General features: G+C 33.7%; 2 protein-coding genes across 3 annotated transcripts; one reads left to right on the top strand and one right to left on the bottom strand.

Annotated features, from left to right (window-relative positions):
- The first annotated feature begins 2,040 nt into the window (after positions 1-2,040).
- Positions 2,041-9,360, top strand: LOC133284888 (serine--tRNA ligase). 2 transcript variants are annotated; one of them, XM_061482016.1, is made up of 11 exons: positions 2,041-2,162; positions 2,253-2,325; positions 5,564-5,718; positions 5,816-5,886; positions 5,965-6,126; positions 6,206-6,311; positions 6,818-7,011; positions 7,503-7,606; positions 7,690-7,873; positions 8,322-8,501; positions 8,918-9,360. In XM_061482016.1, the coding sequence occupies exons 3-11, from the start codon at positions 5,586-5,588 to the stop codon at positions 9,125-9,127; spliced, it is 1,344 nt and encodes a 447-aa protein (XP_061338000.1). In that variant the 5' UTR covers positions 2,041-2,162; positions 2,253-2,325; positions 5,564-5,585; the 3' UTR covers positions 9,128-9,360. The 2 variants fall into 2 exon arrangements, with proteins under 2 accessions (XP_061338000.1, XP_061338001.1); XM_061482017.1 differs by lacking the exons at positions 2,041-2,162; positions 2,253-2,325 and adding an exon at positions 4,585-4,738.
- Positions 9,361-12,818: 3,458 nt separating this feature from the next.
- LOC133284930 (uncharacterized) lies at positions 12,819-15,612 on the bottom strand. Its single transcript, XM_061482067.1, has 6 exons — positions 15,540-15,612; positions 15,410-15,449; positions 14,299-14,379; positions 13,995-14,181; positions 13,271-13,538; positions 12,819-13,176 (listed from the first exon to the last, which is right to left on the bottom strand). The coding sequence occupies exons 1-6, from the start codon at positions 15,594-15,596 to the stop codon at positions 12,970-12,972; spliced, it is 840 nt and encodes a 279-aa protein (XP_061338051.1). The 5' UTR covers positions 15,597-15,612; the 3' UTR covers positions 12,819-12,969.
- Between the last annotated feature and the right edge of the window lie 9,492 nt (positions 15,613-25,104).

Raw genomic sequence — 25,104 nt, 5'->3', positions numbered from 1 at the left:
GGCATGATTTAAATTTATAAGTAATTTGATTTGAATTTGAAAATGTTGTAGCAATATTCGTGTCCAGTATGTTACTGCTCCTCAGCAGGAACCACCCCACTACTTGCCCATGACAAAGAAAATGCAAGAAGCTATGCTATGCTGCATTTGGGGATTGTTAAACAGCCTCTTATTATCTTATAGATAGATGTATATCTCAAAATAATTTGGTTTATACAAGGTTTTTACGAAGCACAAGGGACTTCAATTAATTTACGAGTCTTCAACGTTTCAACATTTGTCAAGATGCAGCTTCCGGTGCAACCATTATACCTTAGAACTAGTCAAGAACAACCACATTAACAATGGTGGATCTCCGGGAAGAAAGAGACAAGTATAGAATGTTACCCAAAAAGAAGGGATTAATAAAATTTCACGTTGCATTCGACGCATAATATTAACATATCAAACAAGAGCTCAGGTATGCCCCAGTTGTATTTAGGGTTTCTCTTTTCTCATGTCACATGAGATATCATCTCTCATGTCATAGATACAATAAGTGGTGGGGCTCACCACTTGTTAAAAAAGAAAAAAAAACAAAAAAGGACAGCACGATTTTCGATGTCTCGTAACATGAGAAAACTATCTTCTATTATATGAGAAAATGATTTCCCTTGTATTTATATAGATATCATATCCAACAATTTTTTTTTTTGGCTTAAACAAATGCAATGTACAAAATTTGATAAAACTTTCGTTTAAGCAATATTAATAGGAATAGGATATTGTGACACTCAAACACCCAGTCAATCTCACTGTTAGATTGTTTATGTTGATCCAACGGTTATATTTATTTCCATCTTTGTATGGTCATGATTTCCCAAATTTAAAGTGAAAGCATTAAATACGGGAAATCATAACCATACAAAGGTAGAAATAAATATAAAATATTAAATTTGGGAAATTATGACCATACAAAGATAAAAATAAATATAATCGTTGAATCAACATAAGCGATCTAACAGTGAGATTGACTAGGTGTCACATGGATATAACATAACTTGGGTGTCACAATATCTTATCCCATATTAATATATAAGAAAAGTCCAAATTACCTCCTCTAAGTTAAGATTATGGATACTTTAATCTTAAAAGTTAAAAATTATAACATACGAGAGAAAAACAAGTAAAGTATTAGGTGAGAGAAATTCATATGAGAGAAATCAAATAAAAATTAGAGAGCAAATTAGAGAGAAACTCAAGTCAAGAAGAAAATGGAAAAATGTGTTCAGAACAAAATCCAATTTCATTAACATGGTACTTATATATAAGATTACAAATTTAAATGATAATTATACTAGGAGAAAGGTTATGCTTACAATTTATTTTTATTTACAACATTTTATAACCATATCTTAACCTTTGATTTTCGTCAATCAATGATTATCATTTATTATCAATTAATAATTAATTAATAAATTTAATTTGCGAAGATAATAATCGTTGACTGACAGAAATTAACAATTATGATATGATCATAAAAAGTACTCTAACATAGCCATATATACCAGAATAGGATACTTATTTTCTCGTAATATTAATTTTATACATTTCGGTTTTTGTTTGATTTATAATGATAATTGCTCTACGCCTCTGACAAAAAGATTAAAATGTGGTCGTTAAAAAGTTAAAAAAAAAAAAAAAAAGTTGTTACAAAATATTGTTGGATAACTTTAATTTGTATTTTAAAACGGTAATCGTTGGCATTTATTCTCTCGTCTATTATTGTTTAATACTAGTTTAAGAGGAAATTATACTTATGTGTAGGGTTGGCAAAAACGAGCTAACTCATCAGATTAACTCGCAATTCGTCAAAAAATGAGTCAGGTTGAATTGATAAAAATGAGCTGCGAACCCGAGTTAATCCGACCTGAGCCAATTCGTGAAAAAACGAGCCAACCCGCGGGTTAAACTAGCGAGCGGGTTCAGTTTTTTTTTTAATTAAAAAAAATAAAAATAAAAGAGACAGACACACGGGCCACACCCAACCCAACCCAGCTCCGTCACTTTCATTCTTGCTTCTCACTTTTTTTGTAACCCTAATCTTCTCACATCAGCACACACACCATTATCATTTCTCCATTATCAAGTCTTTTACTGAATCAAATTGGATCAACTCAAAGGTAAAGTGAAACTATTCTTCTTCTTTCTCTTTCTCTTTCTCTTTCTCCATTATCATTTCTTTTACTGAATCGTTGAGCTTGATTTTCTAGGTTTTGAATCAAGGCTTGATCTCTTCTCTTCCTCTCATTTTCATCTGATTCTGAATCTAGCAAGGAGCACAAGGTACCTCTCGTCGTTTCCTCTCCCAATCGTTTTGCTTCAATCTCCCAACAGCAGAGAGAACTGATGTGTGTAGTGTGTTTCCTCTTGATGATAATTTTAGCTAATAAAACAGTATGAAATCTCTATTAAGAGGAAAGAAGGAAAGTTAGCTAGTTAGCAGTAACAGATGCTGATGCTTGATATAGTTGAATTGTAATTTATATCATACGTGAACTCTATCCTTCACTATATTGTTGAGAAGATATAAGGACCTGAATGCCTTTTAGGCGCTGTGAACAAGGGGAGCTAATTGATATAATTTAATTGGTTCCTGTTCTTACAATGGTAAATGTTATTCATTTTGACTTAGTCGCTTAGTGGGTTGAGTTTGATGAATATAAATAATTTATTTCTATTCGTAAAGGGGATACTTTTCCAACTGTAGGAATCTGTTGTTGCTAAGTGCTGACAAAATAAGATGATTATTATGTGTTGATTTATATTTCTCATTTTTACAGTAGTACTCTGTGATTAGTGCTTCTGTCCAATTTGTGATTTGTGCTTCTCATTTTAATCAATCTGACTTGCTACTTCATCTCAGTATCTTTTAGATGTCAAGGAATGGAGTAAAAAGTAAGTAACCACATAAGAAACAGAGTCTAATGTAGAAAGTACTTGAATGGCATTTACGAGCATCTTTGTATTAGATAATTTCAACATAATCATGTTACACATGCTTTCTTAATCTCTTGAACGATGCCATGAACATCCTTTTTTTGTTTATATAACATGCCTGGATCTTACCCATCAACGTTTCTGCTCTCTTTAGCTATTTTGGCGGATATATAGGACATGATTCTTAGATATATATATATATCAATTGATACCCTTTTGATTCACTGATTAGTAAACAAATTAAAGGGGTTTCCCCTTTAGGCCAATATCTATTTCCTTTTCCCTTTCATTTGCAGAACAGTTGATAACTTGGTGATACATCCCCTTTTGTTGTTGAGTTCTAAACAAATTTTTTTCTAGGTGATAGATAATATTACCACCCGTTAGTGTTTCATGCTCTACTATGGTCCTACCTTTAAAAATCGAGGGAATGATAATTGATGATATAAGACTAATAGTTATTTTGGCAGCTTTCAAATCCTTTGTCGGCAGGATTGCCGTGGCCCGGGACAATAGTTATTTTGAGTATGTGAATATTTTTGTTTTATAATTTTCAAATGTATTTAATTGTTATAATACTACAATGTAATGGTTAATTGTTTTAGTTAAAAGTGCATGATGATTTTTTAAAAGGGTATCTAAATACAGGGTAGTTTATAATTTGCCCAAATTTTTTCACTACTATGTGATATTAACACTACCAGTTAGTTTTTGTGATATCAATAATAGAAACAATAAAAAGAAAAAGTAACACCAACTATCTTTGGTTCAAATGATAAGGAGTTAATTTGTTTCCTTGGTTTAACATATTTGGAAAAATATACTTTGCATGACTTGGACTTATTTGAAAGGCTTGTGTTTGTATTATCTTTGTATCAAAATTATCTTCTAAATTTTTTAAATATGATTGAAGGACTAAAATCGTAACGGACTGTCATTAATAAAGATTACTATTTAAAAAAGTCAGGTGTGAAGCATTTCGATGAATAAAAAAAGACTAATAAATAAAGACTAAAAAAGTCAGAACAGTTGATAACTCGTAAATTTCCCTTTCCCTTTTATTTAGGCCAATTATCATTTGCAAATCGAGCATGTACTTATTTCAGTTTCTTGTTTGTGTTACTGCAGGGCTTAGCAACACTTCATTTGAACTTTTGATGTTTAGTTTTTGATATTGTACTGTTTGTTGTTTAAAGTTATGATGATGAGTATGAAGTGACTCATTTAGCTGGTTTGGCTACGAGAGACTCTCATAGGACAGTTTGTAATGTGTGTGTCTACTCATTTATCCTATGAACAATATGTTAGGATCTCTTAATTTATTGGCTGTGTTTTATTAGTTAATATTTGTTAAAATCTTTACCATGAGTGTTTCAATGACAATATTTTTCATTTTTCATTAGCTACTCTCTTTACCATTATCATTTGTGATTCTTACACAGAGTTTTGTTGAAGAACAGATAAGACTAGCTCCACAGCAACCCATTTTTTCGAGCCAACCTGCGAGCTGTTTTTTGAGCCAACCCGCGAGCTGTTTTTCGAGCCAACCCGCGAGCTGTTTTTTTTGAGCCAACCCGCGAGCTGTTTTTCGAGCCAACCTGCGAGCCAACCCTAACCCGGGTCGAGTTGGGTTGGGTTTTCTGCCTCGTTTTTTTTTTTCGGGCCAACCCTAAACTAGTTCGTTTTTTTCGGATTGAATACGGGTTGGGCCAGGTCGAGCCGGGTTGGCCCGTTTTGTCAACCCTACTTATACGAATAGGTTATTCTACCTACCCTTATTTTGCCTATCTTTGTCTACTCCTTTCATTATTGTTCGATTACAATCTGATCCAACGGTCAATATTTGCGAAATAAAATAAATCCTTTTTTTTCCCTTTCTTTCTCCTCACTTCCTCCCACACCCTTTCTCTCTTCCTCTACGCCATACATATATTTTTTTTTTCCTTCATCGCTGGTGTCTGCCGCTGTGGACAATTTTTTTTATTGCTTGTGTAGCTTATTTTTTTTATTACTGGTGATAAAATTCCCCGTTAATCGCTTGTGTAGCTTCTTTTTTTGGAACTTATCAGGTGTTTTTTTTGGAGATTTTGCCAAATCCAAAGTGTGCATGCACATGCCCCTTTTTTGTGTGAAATTGAAAAATTGTGGACATTCCATCCCCTTGCTGACGACGACGACGATTTTTTATTTGAAGACAGATTTAGCATTGCATATCATCTTGTGGTGACAGTTGGGATCGTAAATGTTTTGTCTTAGTTTTGTAACCGAAAAATAAATCTCAGCATACGATGTAGGCATTAATATTTAGCAAAAGCCATTAAGAAAAGTAGAAAACCATAATCCTACTATTAACGAGTGAACAGATACGTTTTGTCAAATAATAATTGAGATTTTTAATTCATTGTTTTTCAGTAGTAGTAGTACATTTTTCCAAATTGTTTAGACTTTAGAAAAGTGAGGTCAAATTGGCAAATATTACAAAACAAAAATAGTTTAGGTGTATTGCAATAAATAAAAGAAACCCTCCTTTTAAATCGCAAAACCCTCTTCTCACTGTCTCTCATTCTTTGATCCATTCATTCAGAGGTTTGTTGGCGGCGTTAGGGATGTTGGACATCAACCTATTCAGGGAGGAAAAGGGCCACAACCCTGAGCTCATCCGCGAATCCCAACGCCGTCGTTTTGCCAGCGTCGACCTAGTCGACGACGTCATCAATCTCGACAAAGAATGGCGAAAGCGTACTCTCTCTCTCTCTCTCTCTCTCCACGCAGCTACAACAATGTCATGAATCTAATCTCACATTAACGCTATTTTTTTTTTTTTACTTCTTTTCAGGTCAATTTGAGCTGGAGAATCTCCGCAAAGACTTCAACAAGATCAATAAGGAAGTCTCCAAACTCAAGCGTGTCAGTATCTTCATTTCTGATCCATTTCTCGTATACTGAATCCATTCATTTGCTAAAAGTTGTTGTTGTGTGTGTTAGGCTGGTGAAGATGCAACCAAGTTTATTAGTGAATCAGAGGAGACCAAGAAATTGATAGCAGAGAAAGAGGTTGAAGTTGGGGAAACTCTAAAACTCTTGAATTCCAAATTGGAAACAATTGGAAACCTCGTGCACGATACCGTTCCAATCAGTAAAGATGAGGTCTTTTTTTTTTTTTTTCTATTTTTTTTTTGTTTATGCTAATGCAAGTCTTAAAATCATGGGGTATTGTATGCTTTAGGCCAACAATGCTGTTGTTAGGTCGTGGGGGGAGAAAAGAGTGGAGCCTAAACTAAAGAATCATGTGGATCTAGTTGAGCTTCTCGGGATAGCAGATACAAAGAAAGGTTTGAGTTTATTCATCTGGTGTTCAAGTGATGATTTTTATTTTTATTGGAATTGAAATTTGGTGTTGTGATTTGTTTATCATGGCGATCGTCTTGTTCTTGTAATTATAATAATGCTTCTGTTTTTTTTTTTTTTTTTTCCTTCACTGCACACTCTTTCTCTTCTTTATCTACTGCCTGAACCATTTCATTTGTATGATTGGATTAGCTATTGCACTAGTACATGTTTTGCATAATGTCCTTCTGCCGCTCTCTCATTCTAGATAGTATTCAGTATTTTGATTTGTAATCTCATTTTGCTTGTGGCACAATAATCTAACATCACACAATACAAGTTTCTTTAAAGTTCGTTGTGCATGCTGATTTTCACTGTATTTTCATCTATCACTGCCTGAAGCTTTTTATGTTAATCACCAGTCAAGTACAGGGAACATTATTGCATTTCTGATGCTATCTTCTCTGAATGTATCCTAATCATTTATGTCAAGTTGCTTGATACATAATAGGAGCTGATGTAGCTGGAGGTAGAGGTTTCTATCTCAAAGGAGATGGTGTTCTTCTGAATCAAGCTCTAATCAACTTTGGGCTTGATTTTTTGGACAAAAGGGGATATACTTTATTGCATACTCCTTTCTTCATGAGAAAAGATATAATGTCAAAGTGTGCTCAGTTAGCCCAGTTTGATGAAGAACTTTATAAGGTAAAATTCTTCAATTGATTCCATGATTTGTCTGGGTGTCCATATATAATTTGTGATGTTTGGACATATTAATTATTCCTCTATATATAGTTTATATTCTTTTACAGGTAAATATGTGCGTAGGTGTTTTGCTGATTAATATGGTTAACCTTTTAGTGCCAAACTGCCAATAGCTTTATTGTAGTGTGTCATTCAAAATTGTTAATGCTTAGGGGGTGTTTGATTTGTTCTCTTTTTTCATTTTTAGTTGGTATGTCTTCATTAATAATGAAAATATTGCCAACTTGTTTTCATTTTGTTTTCCATTTTCAAAGTTTGCAAACGGTGTTATCACCATTTTCTTCACAAAACTTTAAAAACTGGAAGCACAATGAAAAAGTGAAATTTTTGTTATTATTAATGATCATACTAGCTGAAAATTAAATTAGAAAACAAACAAAAGATCACCTTAATCTTTTCCTCTGAGCATATCTAAGGAGTTATTATACTAGGTAACTGGTGAAGGAGATGACAAATATCTGATTGCAACAGCAGAGCAGCCGCTTTGTGCATATCATTTAGATGATTGGATCCACCCTTCACAGCTGCCCATAAGGTAATATGAATTTGGTGTCACTTGTTAACTTTGGAACTTCGAAGACTATGTTGGCTTTAACTCTGGAAATAAGCTTTCTGCAGATATGCTGGATATTCATCATGTTTTCGTAAAGAAGCTGGATCACATGGTCGAGATACTCTAGGAATATTCCGAGTTCACCAATTTGAGAAAGTGGAGCAGTTTTGCCTTACTAGCCCAAATGGCAATGATTCTTGGGACATGCATGAGGAAATGCTAAAGAACTCTGAGGAGTTTTACAAAGCGGTGTGATATAGTCTCTCATTGAACAACCTAGAATATGTTTAAAGCCATTCTATATGAGTTCATATTTCCAATCAATATGTAGTATATAATTTTAAAATGGTTACTGAATCCCAGGGTATCATTAAACTATGGGGATATGCATGCTTTTTCTTTGACATGCCAAACATGTCTAACCAGGGGAATGTTTAGCACATCCCTATATTTGTTTGTATTTTTTATTTTTATTTTTTTTATCTAGGACTAAGACTTCATTTTATGCTTTTTGATGATTGTCTGTGCTCTGTATTGGCCAAGTACCCATAGGTTGGTTTTATCTCATTATATTTTTTGTGGTGGTTATCATTGCTTATAGATTGTATGTATTGGTTGTTTTCCAACCTAAATTGTCTGCTTTCTTTGCCCTCTTTATATTTTCCTTCCTTATATAATTAAATTTTGTTTAATGCAGTTAAACATTCCATATCAAGTTGTTTCAATTGTATCTGGTGCTTTGAATGATGCTGCAGCAAAGAAGTGTGATCTAGAAGCATGGTTTCCATCATCTCAAGCTTACAGAGAGCTTGTTTCCTGTTCTAACTGTACAGACTATCAGGCCAGAAGATTAGAAATTCGATATGGACAGAAGAAGGTCAGTGCTGCCTAATTTCATCATTTTGATGGCTTTATTAACATTATTCAATAACTTATGATTGAAAGTTTTCATTCCATTAAAAAAAATGAGACCTCCCCCTGTATATCCAAAATCTCACAATCTGGATTTATGAAATCGACTCTACATTGAAATTATTCGTAGCATTTCTATTTAGCAGGCAAGTAATTTTTATCTTTGTTAAACATTTGGAGAATAATCATAAGTGATTCTGGTGCTTACTTGTGTTAAAGGGCCCAAGATATTCCATGGTTAAACTTAGATAGTTCAGAGTTTGTTGTTGGGATTTTGCCATGAGCAATATTTTTCTTTTAGCCTTAACTGTTTCAACCCAATTCATGAATGTACTTTCATAATTTTAACTGTTGACCTTTGCATCTATTTTACTGTTGCAGAGCAATGAGCAGATGAAGCAATATGTTCACTTGCTGAACTCTACTCTCACGGCTACTGAGAGGACCATGTGCTGCATTCTAGAGAATTATCAGAAGGATGATGGAGTCGAGATACCAGAAGTCCTCAGGCCATTCATGGGTGGGAAGACATTCCTGCCTTTCAAGAACCAACCGGTTAATGAAGCCAAAGGGAAGAAATCGAAGGCCTAATTGCATTATTTATAGTCTGAGTGATATTTTTGAAGAGCTAGTTCAGAATTGTAGGTTATGACTTGTGTTCTCCACCTTAATCTGTTTCCAAACTACCACCACTCCCAACCCAACCCCTTTCTCTCTTTTTTATATGCTTAAATAGTAAATGATCTTTAAAAACATGCCCGATTTTGTGGGGAAAGGATACACGGCATATTCTGTAACTCAGTAAACTAAAAAATTTGTGCTTTCTTCTTTGTGTTGTGTGATTTTATTCATTGCGAAAGGTTAACACCCTGGATCTGATGTCCTAGTTTTGCTTGAAAGGAATAGAAATGTCAAAACGCGTTAATTTTTGTTGCTTTCTTACTGAAGTTAGGTTAACATTGAATAGAGGTTATTGTTTGGTTCGATATACGTCTGCTCCCCTCCCTCCCTTGTAGCAGGTTTAGTTGTGAACTCGTATCTGTACTGTATTACGGGTATAAATTGTTCGCCGTATTGAGCCCATGAAATATATTGCCAAAGTTCAAGTTGAGTGTAATTCAAGTGCATGGGAATTCTGGGTCATGGGTTTAAAATTCTGAAGTGTATTATTGGTTTCTGTCTTGCAGGGCATTGAAACATGTTCAATTTAATCAAGCTGCTCATTTACTAACTTCAATTACGAATTTCATTGGAAAGAGGAATGCGGTCTGGAAAATTGGAACTAGAATATTCAACCAACTATTGTTGTAGGGAGGGACTGTGGGGTTACTTGGTAGCCGACCTTTTTGCTGGTTCTTTACAGGGTCACTAACGAATTGCGATGATAGGTTTTACCCTGTGGGTCGCCCTGCATGTTTCTGAATAATTGTAATACGATCAAAGCGGATATTTTAAAAATAGTATTTTTGGTCAGAATCTTGTATGGTTCATTTCTTTCAGTTGTTCTTGTCAAATTTGGTACTATGACGAAATATTTTAATTCTTTTATGGAGAATCACGAGAGATGGGTTGCGATTTGCAAGCAAGTTATGTTTCTGCGAATGACAAGGCCTAATTAGCCTAAATCCATGTAGTTGTGTCAACAATAAAAAACGCAAGCCATCATGGTTAATTTCCATCACCAACACACAAAATTTGAACACTTGCAGTACACAACCCACCAGACCAGGTAAGTTGAGCAACCTTACTTTTAACTTCACTAGCCAAAAGATCTGATAACTGCTGCACATACCGTGCTTTAGGAGAAATATATATATATATATATATATATATATATATATATATATATATATATATATATATATATATATATATAAAAGAACTAATAGTGCTTCCAATCATGCAAAGCAATTTTATATGGCAGAATAGCTGTTGTAACTTGTAAGGACAGTGGATTCAGTCGCTTGAAGTAACTACCTACCTGTTATGTAAGGGGTCAGGAGAGGAAGGTACTTGTCTATTAATTGTAGCATAAGAGCCCCCATCTGTTTCATGGCTGAAGTTTTTCCTCCATAATGGAAACTTATGTACATATTCTTCTTGTTTTCCATATCGAGCACCAAATACTCCTTTGTTTAAACAAGAAGTGCTAAATAGTGCAAGTATGAGTACTAAGAGACACCCAACTTGAGTCCTTGAACTTGAAACTGACATGACTTTTTCCACAATCTTCAACGACCATTACTATTCCTCTTTTAGCTTCTCTGAGCCAAAGATGGAGAATAAAGATCAAAATTCAAGACACCTCTTGATGTCTGCGTCTATAATTAGTCTGTAGCACACCCCAGAAAAGGTAAAGGGGAGATCCGAGGAGGTCTTCTAAATTAAACTGAGAAGGGAAAGGATTGAAGGTGGAATTTCCTTGTTGTAGACTTAGGAAGATTATGGCTCATTTAATATGGCAAGTTTAAAACAGGGATAGTAGATTCTCATGCTTCCATGTGTAAAAACATAGGCTTATTCATCATGAAGAAGGACCCAGGAAGTTTAGCCAACAAATGGTCAAGCTCATGTCCCAGTCAATTAGTAATTTCATACAGTATAAAATAGGTATTCAAATCAACGATTGGCAGTTGTCAGATCATGTAGGTCCTATGAAGCACCGATACGCGTTTTCGATACGTTATTCGATGATACAGGATGTAGATTACCAAACAATACGTTTTCGATACGCGTTGGAAAAAAAATTTAAGGAATATCGGTGCTTCTTAGTGTAGGTCATGTTAAAAAAGTACTTATTTTTTAAATAATATCTCTGACACATGTAATAATCACTTTGAATCGCAGTTCATGTTTACAATCTTTCGATGCCTCACCGCTAATTTTAATGTAACTAAACCAGACATATAAGGACGATTCTGGCCTTGATTGTGAAATGTGTACATTATTGGATACCAACTAACCAATCCTTTATTTTAATGACAATTCTATTAGTCAATTTAACAACTCTTAAAATAAGTCCAAAGTTAACCTAACCCTGTCCATGTATAGAATCCCCAATTTCAGGATTCCTTTAGTTTGCTCTTTTTGCGCACCAAAAAAGTGTGAAGTGTTAGTGCCTCACAAAACTAACCTATTTGGCTGTTGAAGTCTTGAAGAAGCAAGAGATTCAATAAGAGGCATCCTTTAGCTTATGTATTGTTAGGTTTAAGGTTTCGAGCAATGTATTTTAATAGGGTTTGTTTCTTCCTTTGGACTAGCCTGTGGCATCTTTGCATTCCATATCCTCCTTTAATCCTCCTTGAGTTGGTATTCGTCTTGCTTCTTTCTTTGCTCGAGCAGTTGTATAAGATCTTTGTTTTTACTCTAATAAGTTGATCTTGTGATGTGACAATGAGTCTCCTTTCCAAATAATGTATTACTGCGTTTTGAGGGAGTAAATCTTTGCTGCAATGGATATAGGTATATTTTTATCAAAAATGGAAAAAATGGGGATATGAAAGAAAATAATCATAAAAATAAAAATAATGTAAATGTATTATTTTTTTTCATATTTAGTAAAAGATATACCGATTGATTGGTAGATCTGAAAATATTTTCCTTACAGGGTTGGAATGTATCTTATTACCAAAGTTCTCTGGGGCAAATGATTGTCTACGCCTACGGTCTGTAATTATAGTTGGCATTGTGCCAAAACAAAAATGGGTGGAACAGGGGCATTATATTAATATCTTTTTAGGTAAAGTTAAATGGCATGAATCTTCAAGTTTTAAATATTACAATTAGCTTTTTTACTGTTTTTTACATTATAAAAATCTGTAACGTTATATGTATTTAAATTTCATTTATAATACAGATAAATGGAATAAGATCAACTTATACGGGTATAATAATAACAAATCTTATATCAAATCTTAACTGTTAATTTATGTATATTTAATGATTAAAATTTATTAAATTATATTAATTAATTAAATAATATGACCCAATAAATTTTAACCATTAGATGTACGAAAATTAATTACTAAAATTTTATGTAAAACTTGTTATTTTTACACTGTTGTAATTATGTTGATATTTAGTACAATCGATGCCCTTAAAATTTTATTAGAGTTACATCATCTAATGTGTTGTATTGTTTATATTTAAACTTTATTTACTTTTTTATTTACTTTTCTCTCTTTTCCTTCAAATGAGATCTCTTGGACCGATATGACAGTGTGCAAATGCCAAGACAAATGACTGTAGTCATCAAACGAACAAGCTATTTTTATTCAACTCGATGTTGCCACAAATGAATGAATGAATGATGGTTTAATCTGATAATCACATTTCAGCTACAAATTGTTTTAATGAAAACCTAAAAAGACAAAAAGCTCTATCTTCGTTATCTATATTTTATTAATGCTGATTGAAGATAATTCAATTTCCTCTCAAACTGTTATTGTGAAGAGGTAGATCTTTAGTGCAAAGGCTAGAGCCAGCTGCAATAGAAAAATGCCAGCAACAATCAGGAACCACCTTTCACCTGCTGACAAGATATGTGCCCGGAGGTTAAGTGCCACAAATGTTGCTGACATGAACCCAGCCACACCTGCAATCACCCATCTGAATATCTCCCATGGCACAACGGACATACACTGCACCAAACAAGGGTTTGAGGATACAAAGGAAGAAGAAAATGTCAAATTTCATACTTTCAAAAAAGAGAAAATTTGAATAGTAGTAACTCACCAGAGCTGGAATAAAGACAAACAGGGAATATCCATAGAGACAGAGTAGTTGGACAAGGCCCGATGGTGCAGAGAAGTATTTGAGGATTACATACAAACAAAGAGGCACAATGGTGACATAGCCGTAAAACAAACCAGCAGACCAAGTCACCAGATTTATGTCATAGTTCCATTCCTCATTCTTCAGCTTGTGCGCTATATATGTCACAAATGTGCTAATAGATGCTGCTACAAATATTAAGGTAGTGCAAATCCAGAATGGTCCATACCTGTGTACATTTATAGTGAAATCCAAATTACATGCTGCCACAAAGCTAAAGCAAAATATTAAATATATGTCAATAGTAGCATGAATCCAATATCAGCTGGGTGTGAAAACATGAAACTCCTATGTGAAATTAGAGGCTATCTCCCCTTCAGAGCCTAACTTTCTCTGCATCACAAACAAATATAACTGACCATTGCTAATGCTAACCATTAAGTTTACTCCTCCCGTTAATACTATAGAGATCAACTAGACAAAGCCTCTTGGTTATACAAAGTCATCTCTTAGATAATAGATACACAACATAAGAACTATGAAAATGATGCAACTGACAATATTTAATATGTTTGCCATCTTTTAAAAACAAAAAATGTCGGAGTGCAGAACTATAGCATTGGTAATGTAATAACCACTAACCAGTGAGTTAGATGATCAATCAGAGAGAGTGAAGTGAACTTACAAATCAGGGTTGGTAGCAGTTTTTTCAGTGAAAGTTCCTCTGAATGGAAAGAGAGAGTCTTTAATCCTCTCTATTACATCTGAAGTGTCAACATCAAAGTATGGCTTGTAAGCAGCAACGGTGAAAGTCCGAAACCAACCACTCTGCTGGGGTTCATCAGAACCAGATACCGGTTTTGAAAATGTGTCTGCACAAATCGAATAAAAAAAATTTGACAACTCTTTATCATGGAAAAATGCCGTTGCAATGCAAGTAATTACCATATAACTAGACACAAAAAGAAATAAATGAGATGATCACACACCATCAGCATCGTGTGAAGGCCTGGATGCACCAGTAATCTTGCCCTGTGCCCCAGATGGAGGAAATGTCTGAAGATTTGAACCTACAAAATTTTTAAAATAAAAATAAAAAAGAGATTTGACAAATCAAATATGATAAAATCAGTGATTAACACTGGAAATCGAAGGGAACATCAAATAGTCACTCTTTAAAAAGAAGCGATATGATATTGTAACAAATCAATCAATGTTAATACCAATCAATTTGAATGTTAGATTGATCCAACGGTTATATTTATTTTCATCTTTGTATGGTTATTGTACTCTTAATGTACATAAGATGTGTCCCATGGAAGATAAAGTATGTTGATATAGAGGGTGTCCATAGTGGTCTTGGTAGAGACCAAGCCACTAGTGAAGCTTCCCATGGTGCATAGGGGGGGTGTGCTCTACCAATGGGCAGAGTGACAGCGTAGCTAGAACATGGAGAAGAAGAAGATCCCCTCTCCATGTATTTAGAGAGGAGGGCTTGAGCTGGTCAGCCCCTGAGCTGTCTCATCAAGGTGCCCACTGTCAGTGTACAGGGGCATCAGTGCAGGGATGAGAAATGTCCCAGTGGTGAGCCTCTATGGCTTGCTATGGGTGCCCTCTAGAAGATTCTAGATATGGACTTTAAACGATTGGGCCCATCTGGTGGGCCTTAGTAAGTAGCATCCGGAACAGTTATGATTCTCCATATTTAATATTTTATATTTATTTTCATCTTTGTATAGTTATGATTTCTTAATACTTTATATTTATTTTCAGCTTTGTATGGTTATAATTTCTCATATTTAATGTTTTCACATTAAGTATGAGGACATTAAATATGGGGAATCATAACCATGCAAAGATTAAAATAAATATAACCGTTGAATCAACATAATCGATCTAACATTGAAATTGATTGGTAATAACATTGTCAGTAATTGATTTGTTACAATATCATTCCCCAAACAACAATTAAGAATCAAGTAACGTGGCTTAATGATTTTGTTTTATCGAATAGGGGAGGCAACATTACAACTCATTGAAAATATAAATGAGCGTGGGATAGAATAATGAATGAAATTGAAGGAGATTAAATAATTGGACCTGTGAAATTGACGGTGAAAGGTGGGGGATCTGGAACTGCCTGCAAGATATTGAGAACGATATGTTATATGATAATCATAGAAATAGCAATAGAAATGGAAACTGAATTGAATTGAATGGTGACACTCACACGCACAGATCCTGAAACCTTTTGGTTATCAATGGAGGTGTAATGTCCTGACATCATTTTTATTTATTTTCAGTATCTTCCCTTAACAGTTAACAGGAACACAACTCATCCTCAAGCAACTACTTAATATTTTAATGTACTCGTTGGGCCCTTTAATTATCCATAGGCCCAATTACTTTTTTTTTATATATAACTACGTCCTTTAATCGGGCCTACCCTTTTTGACATTGCCTCGATCTTGGGAAGCCCCAGCATGACCCAACTTGCCAATTTCTAAACATTTGCCATAAGTATGAACCTTTTTTTTTTTTTTTTCACCATTAGTTACAGTCATGAATTAATGCCAATAACTTGAATTAGATATGTGTGAATTTGGGCTGTCTAAGGTTTGGTTTAGGAATTTCCAAATTTAAATATGTGTAAAACAAGGAATAGTCCTTCTAGACAATTTTGGTTGATAATTGATAAAACATGTGCCAAGTTTCCCTTTTCTTGTGTTTTATGTTTGCATTGTATGTTAAATTGGAATAAATTTGGAGGTCTTTGTTTGTGCACTAATACATCAATCAAATGAAATGAATGTCATGTAGATAATTAATCTTATGATTTTGCCACGTTAGATCAAAGGATGAGAATTTGCATGAATGCAGTATGATAGTCTTTTATTTTTTTGGTAAATGGGTATAATAGTATTGGATTTGAATTTTAAAAGATTTATTTTTAGCTAAATTTTTTTATAGATTTTAAAAGACTATTTAGAATTGAAGAGACTTTAAAGACTTTTTTAAAAGATTTTTTTTACAATCAAGATTTCATAAGATTGAATTTTAAAGAATTTTAATAGAATTTATAAGATTTGAAAGGACAATATGGATTTACAAGATTTTAAAAAACTATATGAATTTTTAACAAACATTCAAAATTACAAGAGTCAATATAAAAGGGAAAGGTTATACTTACAACATATTTTTGTTTACAATATTTTACAACCATATCTTAACCGTTGATTTTCGTCAATCAACGGTTATTATTCATTGCAAATTAAATATTAATCAATGAGTTTGATTTGCGAAAATAATAACCTTTGATTGACGGAAATCAACGGTTAAGATATGGTTGTAAAAGGTTGTAAACAAAATAGGTTGTAAGTATAATCTTTCCAATAAAAAAATAACAAAGAAATGCAATGAAATTAATAAAAAAAAATAAAACATAATATAATTTTCTCAATCAGTAAAACATAATATAATTTTTAACAAACATTCAAAATTACTAGACAACAGCTTTTTACATATCTAATTGGTTGAAAATTATCTTCTTCATTTGGTATCAAAGCTATGCATATATGATTATAAGACCCAATTTTTTTTAATTATAAAAATAATTCTAAATTTGCATATAAAACCTAAAGTGTATTATAAAATTTCGTTTGGAATTTTTTGCAATTGATCTTGAAAACCTTGAAATTTTTGTTTTACGTGATGAGAGTTTTCTAACCATATATCATATGCATATTTTCATTGAATATTCTAAGAAAATTTCGAATCTGAAATTTTGGATTTAATTACATGAAAGTTTAGAAAATTTCTCAAATGTTTTTCAATCGATACATTGAAACCTTAAATTGCTTTGGGCTTTTGAGAAACAAGCTTTTAGTTATCTATTGACACAAAAATTGTTTGAAATTGTTTCCTATAGTGAAAGAATTTCGTTCATGAATGTATTGTTACGAAATATAGGGTTCATATTATGAAAGTTTCAATCTTTCTTTAAATTGATATTATTTCATTGATGTAAAACGAAAATTGGTTTGAGGATTTTAGTTCCCCTGTTATTTTTTCACTGTTTTATGTTGTTTTTAATACAAAAATCACACATTTTGTGCAATGAAAAATCGCGACCCATAACTTGAAAAATCAATTTTTAAACTTCCAAAATTTCTCAAAAATGGCTAAAAAACATGTTACTTTTGAGATAGATTATATTAAAATCTCGAGCAGTCAACCTGCCAAAAGAAGAAGAAAACACTGCAATAGACGAATCTCAAGAAATCTCAGGGGTTAGGGTGAGATTGTGAGAGAGGCATCCTATTTATATTTTTCATTAAAAAGTTTCACGAAATCCACACAATAGAAAATCTATTAAAATCGTCGAATTTTTGAATATCACGAGATCATAGTTATCAAAATCGTGTTTTATATCGTACGATTGTAAGATCCTACGATTTTTGACCCAAAAACGATCCAAATCGGATGTAAGATCGAGATGAAGTGGGAATTATGAGATCGAAGTGGAAAATCGTAAAATCGATGAGATCGTGCGATCCCACAGTTCCAGTATTTCAAAGAAAAAACAAATCCAAAAAATCTAGCAACCAAACCAGCTAGATTTCTTAAAAAACTAATTTAATAAAAGTAGAAACCCTATTTTTGCGATTTCCCTTTCGTTTGAGATTTTCATTTCGTCACCAATGTGTGACCGATCTCTGCAATATGACCTTCTCTTACTTTATGTAACCGCTAGTTCTTCGACTGGTTATGCATGTTCTGCAACCTTCAACTGAGTTCATCTTTTGTTTGGCCATCTACTGGTAAAGTGCTTTTTCAAAAGTAGGTTATGTACTTTTATTTTTTTTATTCTTTTATTCTTCCACCTCTTGGTTTATGTGGTCTAGATTCACCGTATTAGTTTTTGTTTTTTCATACTAACTCACGTGTCGTCAAAAATGCTGATTATTTTTTCATTTTTCAATACAAATTTTGACTTTCAATCTTATTATCTTTCTTTTATTGGAATTGGCAGAGTATTTTTTTTATAATTAATAATAATAATAAATTAAATTATTCTTTATAATTTGAAATTTTTAATTAAATGCTGATTTGGATTAATGGTTATTGTATATATTTGATTTAATTATTAATGTATAATTTGGATTAATTATTATCATATATATGTATAAAATATAATTTTGTATTCATGTTATTTTAATATTGTATATGTACAAATACGATCTTACGATCCGTGTCGATCTTACGATTTACGATTTTTTTATCATCTCCCGATCTTATGTAAGATCTTGATCTTAACAACATTGCACGAGATTGTGATTCTATTATTTAAAATCTTGATTGAATACCAAAAGATTTGGACAGATTCTAAAATAATCCTTTAAAATCTTAATCGAATCCCACGTGATTTTTTCTCAATCCATTAAAATCCTAATCGAATACCAACGGATTTTTTGTCCAAAAACAATCCATTAAAATTCATTGTAATCTAAATCCAATACACCCCCTTAGTGTGCCTTTTCTTTTGTTTTAAGGGTAAAATGGCAAAATTAGTTTAATTTTTAACAATATTAAAGGTGGACTTGAATAGAAAAAAATTACAGAGATAATTGATAAAATAAAAAATTATAAAAATATAACTGATAAAAAATCAAACCATGCGAGCTTTATGAACTTTTCAATTCATTTTATTTTGTACACTTTAGTTGAAGGTGTTGGACAGGTGGCTTCAATACTCAAGAGGGGGTTAATTGAGTTTTACAAAATCTTTTCGCAAAGTGCCTCCTTTGATATTTTAAAGACTATTTCTTCAATAAAGTGATTTAATAAGGAAATGTCTAATTGTAAAAGCAAGTGTAGTGATCAACAAAGTAAGCAAGCGAATATATATAAAGACAATCTAAGATGCAATTTTAATACTTAAATAAAGAGATTAAGGTTAGAGAGATTGCAAACTAGATGTATCCTGGTTCGGTCACCACCACCGTGACCTACGTCCAGACTGAAGCCACTCGATCAATTCTTTTCACTAACTATCAAGCTTGAGGGTGCTTGACAAACCACTACAACTTTTCAAGACTTCGGGCTCTTGATGCCTTAGACTTTTTCACTCCAAATTTTCTTAGGAATTTGGTGACCTTTCAAGTGTGTAGGGTTCACTCCCCTAGCTACTCAAGTAATCAAGGAAGGTGTTTAATAATGGCTAAGTACTCTCGAAGTACAAATAACACAAGTTGAAGAACAATGGTATATGACACTCTCATAAGAATAAAGCTCAAATAGAATTTATGATCAAGAAGACAAGAATAATGCAAATAGGATGAGAATTAATGAGTAATGATGATCAATAAGTGTGTGCCATCAATGGGAACAGTAGTCTCTATTTATAGAGGGCCCACGTTATTTTTGTCTCTGTACAGTAGGTAATCGATTACCATGAAGGGTAATCGATTACCAACCTGTTGAAAGGTTGGTTTTCGCCCTAAAATGGTTTTCTCTTGATTCACATCATTTTCAAATATTGTTTAAACATTTTATGAACATTGAAAAGTATGTTTTCATGTTAAGAATGTATTTGAATGTCAAACGATGATTTAATGCATGTATTTAAAAAATACTTTGAGCTTCGTTCTTGTAAAGAATCAATTTACAAATAATCCTAAGTCCTACAATATATTACTCTGAGTTTGGACTTAGAGACTTCTCTTGAAGCTTGAGTCTTGATCTTGTTTAGACTTCTTTTTTATGGTTTCACCTTGAAGCTTTCTTTCCATGTTTGTTATCATCGAAATCGTTGAACCTTTATATTCTTTTCATAGAGTGCATTGGTTCCACAATCTCCCCCTTTTTGATGATGACAAACTCAAATTGAGAAAAGGATTAGTATAGCATGTATTTAGACAAGTATAGTATTGAAACTCCCCCTTAATATATGATTGATATACAAGGTGTCATCTAATCTTCCTTTTATATTTGAATTTTATTCTCCCCCTCTTTACCTTAATATATGCTTATGATTTTCTCAATTTATGTATCTTTCTCCCCCTTTGACAACATCAAAAAGCATGAGTGGATAAATAGAAATCTTGAAATAATTCATGCAAAAAGCGAGAAGAAAACATAATAATCCACAAGAGTTCATAATAGTCCATAATCTAAGCAACTATAGTCCATAAAGCTAGAGTCCTATGGATGCAAAATATCCAAAGTAGCATAGCAAAATAGAAGCATAAGATAAGTCCAAAAGCATAAAAAATAAATAGCAGGGACTAAAAGTCATCAGAGTCATGTGGAGGCGGTAGACACGGAAGAGGAGGAATGTGAAGGTAGTCCTCAATGTGCTTCAGACGAAGCTCCATATTAGCATGCCTAGAGTTCACAGTAGCAAAGCCGGATTCCACAGTAGTGTTTAACCGATTAAGAGATGTGAGAATGGAACCCAAAGTATGATCTGCGGAGGAAGAAGAGTTAGCAGGATGATCAGCGGCTGGAGGATCAGTGTCCTCGGCAATGTCAGCAAGGGCTGCTCCGGCTTCAGGAGCAGCAGTTGTTTTACACCATATACCATTAACTTTTTTGATTTGCTTTTGGGCCAGTAAATTCATGCCAAGGCTGTGAATTTCATCAGACAGAATCTCACCATCCATAAAGAGTTGCTGATGACGCAGAATCTCAATAATTGCAGTAGCATAAGGAAGTGCAGCAGAAGAGTTTTTAGATTTAATCATTTGTGGGAGAATATAATAGGGCCAGTTGAAACTAATTCCAGAACGGATAACCCACATCAGAAAGATATCAGCATCAAGCACCCGAGAGTAGTTAGAGGGTCGCGGCGACAGCATGTGAGTGACTACATAATGTAGAATCTGGTTGTCTATAGTCAACAAAGAGACACTGAACTTTGATTGAGTAACTATGATGCCGAGTTCCACAATTGACTGCGTGAAGGTGTTTTTGTTATATTCAGCAAAATCATACACACCATACTTTTGTCCATTGTAGGCAGGACCAAATATACAAGACCATTCCTCAGGAGGTACTGAAAAGAGCTTGCCTTTGATGTCGGCCTTGAGTGTGTCATTTGCAAAGCTGACTGTGCAGTAGAAGGCCCGAACCATATCTTCTGAATATCTCTCGTTGAAGAGAGTCAAGCCGACTCCAGCATGAGTCAGGAGATCACAAATTTCAAAGCCTTCATTACTCATGAATTGTATATCCAAGCATTTTGCAGCGATGACTTGGCGGGAGGCATAATGTTCTTTGAATGTGGCATACTTAGCAGCTGTAGAGAAGTATTTTCCATGAAGACATGAACCTCGGGGTCTCTTGCGAATAGATGATGAGGCCATCAGATTAAGCCCTACAAAGCAAAGTGATATTAAGTTAGAACCCAAAGGTAGGACCGAAAGGATCAAATTCAGCATACATGGAAGTGAGTAATATGAGGCATTATAAAGAGACTTATGAAATCAGATTGAAAGAGATAAAAAAAATAGTAGATGGATATGCATCAACTTGGACTAATCGAAATGACATTCCTTTCATCCAAAAAAAAAAATTAGCATGGCATTGGTGTCAAATAGACAAAATAAGAGTCATGACAGCAAAATAAGTGAAGAATTTAGCATCCAGCATGACAACATCTACTGAAAAGGAATATGAGATCAGCATATATGAAGAATGGGTGCAGCCAATTTTGCATAATATGTCAGTCACAAATAGATGGCCTAAAAAAAATTGAGCGTGAAAAAAGCATTCGATGGATCAGAGACAGAAAGAAATGGCAGCATATCATATATTGTGAATTGGTCACATATAAGATTTTCACAGAATAGGCATAAGTACATCTGACTTCATCTTATTTTAATATTCAATACATGTTTCATAAAAACCAAATGGCCTAAGTAATAAAGCACTCGCTAGTTCTTTATTCTAATTCTGGCATCTCATTGCTAAGCATATAGAATCAGCCAATAAACCAGAAAATCGAGAGTACCAAAAGAGGGCAAAAAAAGATTGTAGAGGCGTGCAATAAGCGCAAATGAAATCAGAGGCATATTCACTTAATAAAATCAGCGTGCAATTTGATAATACCAAAGGAAAATAATCAGCCATAGTGTATTCAGAATAACAGGAACCGATTCATAATTTCACACAGAGCAATTTCAGCCAAAGCAAAAAAAGGCATACAACAATCAGTGTTCATGATTCTGAGATATGTGATAAGGGACCAGCGTTTCAAACCAGCGAGTCAGATAAAAAATGTAAGATTGGAACCAAGAGTGAAAGGGACCAAGTGTGAAACCCTAAATAGTACAACGATTTGAAAAAGAAATAACTGCCTTCAGATTCATCAAACCATCGAGAAAAGAGAAAGAAAAAAAAGTTTGGGAGTTTAAAGCAAACGATCAGAAGCGTAGAAGAGGGAGACGAACATGTGTGTTGAAAGGGAGAGGTTCTCAAATGATCATAAGCAAAGAATGGAAATTCCCAAATCGAAGGGGATATAAGCTTCGAACCGGTCCTTAATATTGAGGGGATTTGAGAGTGTGCAAGGTTCCAAAGAGAGAAGAGACCATTTTCGTTTTGAAAGTAACGAGAAGAATAGACAGAAACGGCTCTTTGTGAGACTAAAAAGCTGCTGTAACGTGTGGTAATCGATTACCATGAATTGGTAATCGATTACCCTTCTAGGTAATCAGTTACCAATGCAGTGGTAATCGATTACCAAAGGGCTATTGGGCTGATTTGAGACACGAAACAGAGAAAAGGGAAGGAAGGGGTGTCATGTGACATATAACAGATATAATTCTATGAATTTTATATATGAAAAATGCTTTTTAGACACATGTATTAAAAAAATGAGAGGATTAAATCATGAGAATAAGTGAAGTAAATGATGATGTAATCATATATATGAGGGATCAATAAGGCCAATTTCTATTCTTAAGTTATAGAATACTTCCTTTGGTAGTGGTTTGGTGAAGATGTCAGCCAATTGCTTTGAAGAATCCACAAATTCCAAGATGCAGTCACCACTTTGCACATGATCTCTTATGAAATGATGTCTAATATCAATATGTTTAGTTCTAGAGTGCATTATGGGATTCTTTGTGAGGTTTATGGCACTAGTGTTATCACACCTTATGGGGATGTGATCCAGTTCAACCCCAAAGTCCTTGAGTTGTTGTTTCATCCAAATGATTTGAGCACAACAACTACCGGCCACCACGTATTCGGCTTCGGCCGTGGACAAAGCCACACTATTTTGTTTCTTGCTATGCCAAGACACTAAAGAGCAACCAAGAAAGTGGCAAGTGCTACTAGTGCTCTTCCTATCCAATTTGCATCCCGCAAAATCAGAATCGGAATAGCTTATTAACTCACATGATGCACCCTTGGGGTACCATAGTCTCATTTGTGAAGTGCCTACAAGATATCTCAAAATTCTTTTTACGGCACTTAAGTGTGATTCCTTAGGATTAGCTTGAAATCTAGCACATATACACACACTAAACATAATGTCGGGCCTACTTGCGGTTAAGTAAAGGAGTGAGCTAATCATACCTCGATATTTAGTAATTTCTATGAATTTACCTCCTTCATCCTTGTCTAAAGAACAAGATGTACCCATGGAAGTATCAATAGCCTTGGAGTTATCCATTCCAAATTTTTTGAATAACTCCTTGCAATATTTAGCTTGATTGATGAATATCCCATCCTTTTGTTGCTTTATTTGGAGACCAAGAAAGAAGTTTAGCTCTCCCATCATAGACATCTCAAATTCGCTTTACATAAGATTAGCAAACTCTTCACAAAGATAAACGTTAGTGGCACCAAAGATAATATCATCCACATAGATTTGTGCAAATAATAGATGATCATTTGTTTTCTTTATAAAGAGAGTTGTATCCACTTTTCCTCTTGAAAAACCTTTTCCTAAAAGAAATTTGCTTAATCTTTCATACCAAGCTCTTGGAGCTTGTTTCAAACCATATAAAGCCTTTTTGAGTTTAAAAACATGGTTAGGTAAATCATGATCTTCAAAATCGAGAGGTTGATCAACATATACTTCTTCTTGAATATATCCATTTAAAAAGGCAATTTTAACATCTATTTGAAAAAGTTTAAAATCCATTATACATGCAAATGCAAGTAGCAATCTAATAGCTTCTAATCTAGCAACGGGAGCATAAGTTTCATCATAATCAATACATTCCTCTTGATTATAACCTTTAGCAACAAGTCTAGCTTTATTTCTAGTAATTATGCCATTTTCATCAAGTTTATTCCTAAAGACCCATTTGGTTCCAATTATTGGATAATCATTTGGTTTTGGCACAAGTTCCCAAACCTGATTTCTTTCAAATTGATTTAGTTTTTCTTACATTGCCAAAAGCCAATGTTCATCAATAATTGCTTCATTTATGGTCTTAGGCTCAATTTGAGAAACAAATGCTAAGTGATTACAAATATTTCTAATTGAGTTTCTAGTAGTTACCACTTTGGATATATCACCAATTACCACATCAATGGGGTGTCCTCTAGCTACTCTCCAATCTTGTGGTAGATTGTTCTCGTCATTGATTTGTTGACTTGGTGTGTCTTCATTGTTTGCTTCATCTTCTTTTTGTCTTTCATTGTTCTCTTTGCCATCCAAGTTTATGTTTTCCATGCTTTCTATAAGATCATCATCACAAGGTTCCTTTCTAGGCAAGGCATTGTTAGTCTCATTAAATACAACATGAATAGACTCTTCAATGACCATTGTTCTTTTG

This window comes from Gastrolobium bilobum, unplaced genomic scaffold (assembly GCF_033153095.1).
Source record: "Gastrolobium bilobum isolate Gb01-03AN ecotype WA unplaced genomic scaffold, APGP_CSIRO_Gbil_v1 utg15403, whole genome shotgun sequence".
NCBI classification, from domain to species: Eukaryota; Viridiplantae; Streptophyta; class Magnoliopsida; order Fabales; family Fabaceae; genus Gastrolobium; species Gastrolobium bilobum.
The sequence above is the reverse complement of the archived record's forward strand: the minus strand, read 5'-3'. Positions and strand labels throughout refer to the sequence as shown.

Coding starts and splice junctions, on each gene's coding strand:
- LOC133284888 (XM_061482016.1), top strand. CDS start 5,586: ATGTTGGACATCAACCTATTCAGGGAGGAAAAGGGCCACAACCCTGAG. Junction 5,887..5,964: donor AAGTCTCCAAACTCAAGCGT/GTCAGTATCTTC, acceptor TGTGTGTGTTAG/GCTGGTGAAGATGCAACCAA. Junction 8,502..8,917: donor TTCGATATGGACAGAAGAAG/GTCAGTGCTGCC, acceptor TTACTGTTGCAG/AGCAATGAGCAGATGAAGCA.
- LOC133284930 (XM_061482067.1), bottom strand. CDS start 15,596: ATGATGTCAGGACATTACACCTCCATTGATAACCAAAAGGTTTCAGGA. Junction 15,450..15,539: donor AGGTTTCAGGATCTGTGCGT/GTGAGTGTCACC, acceptor AATATCTTGCAG/GCAGTTCCAGATCCCCCACC. Junction 13,177..13,270: donor TTGTCTTTATTCCAGCTCTG/GTGAGTTACTAC, acceptor TGTTTGGTGCAG/TGTATGTCCGTTGTGCCATG.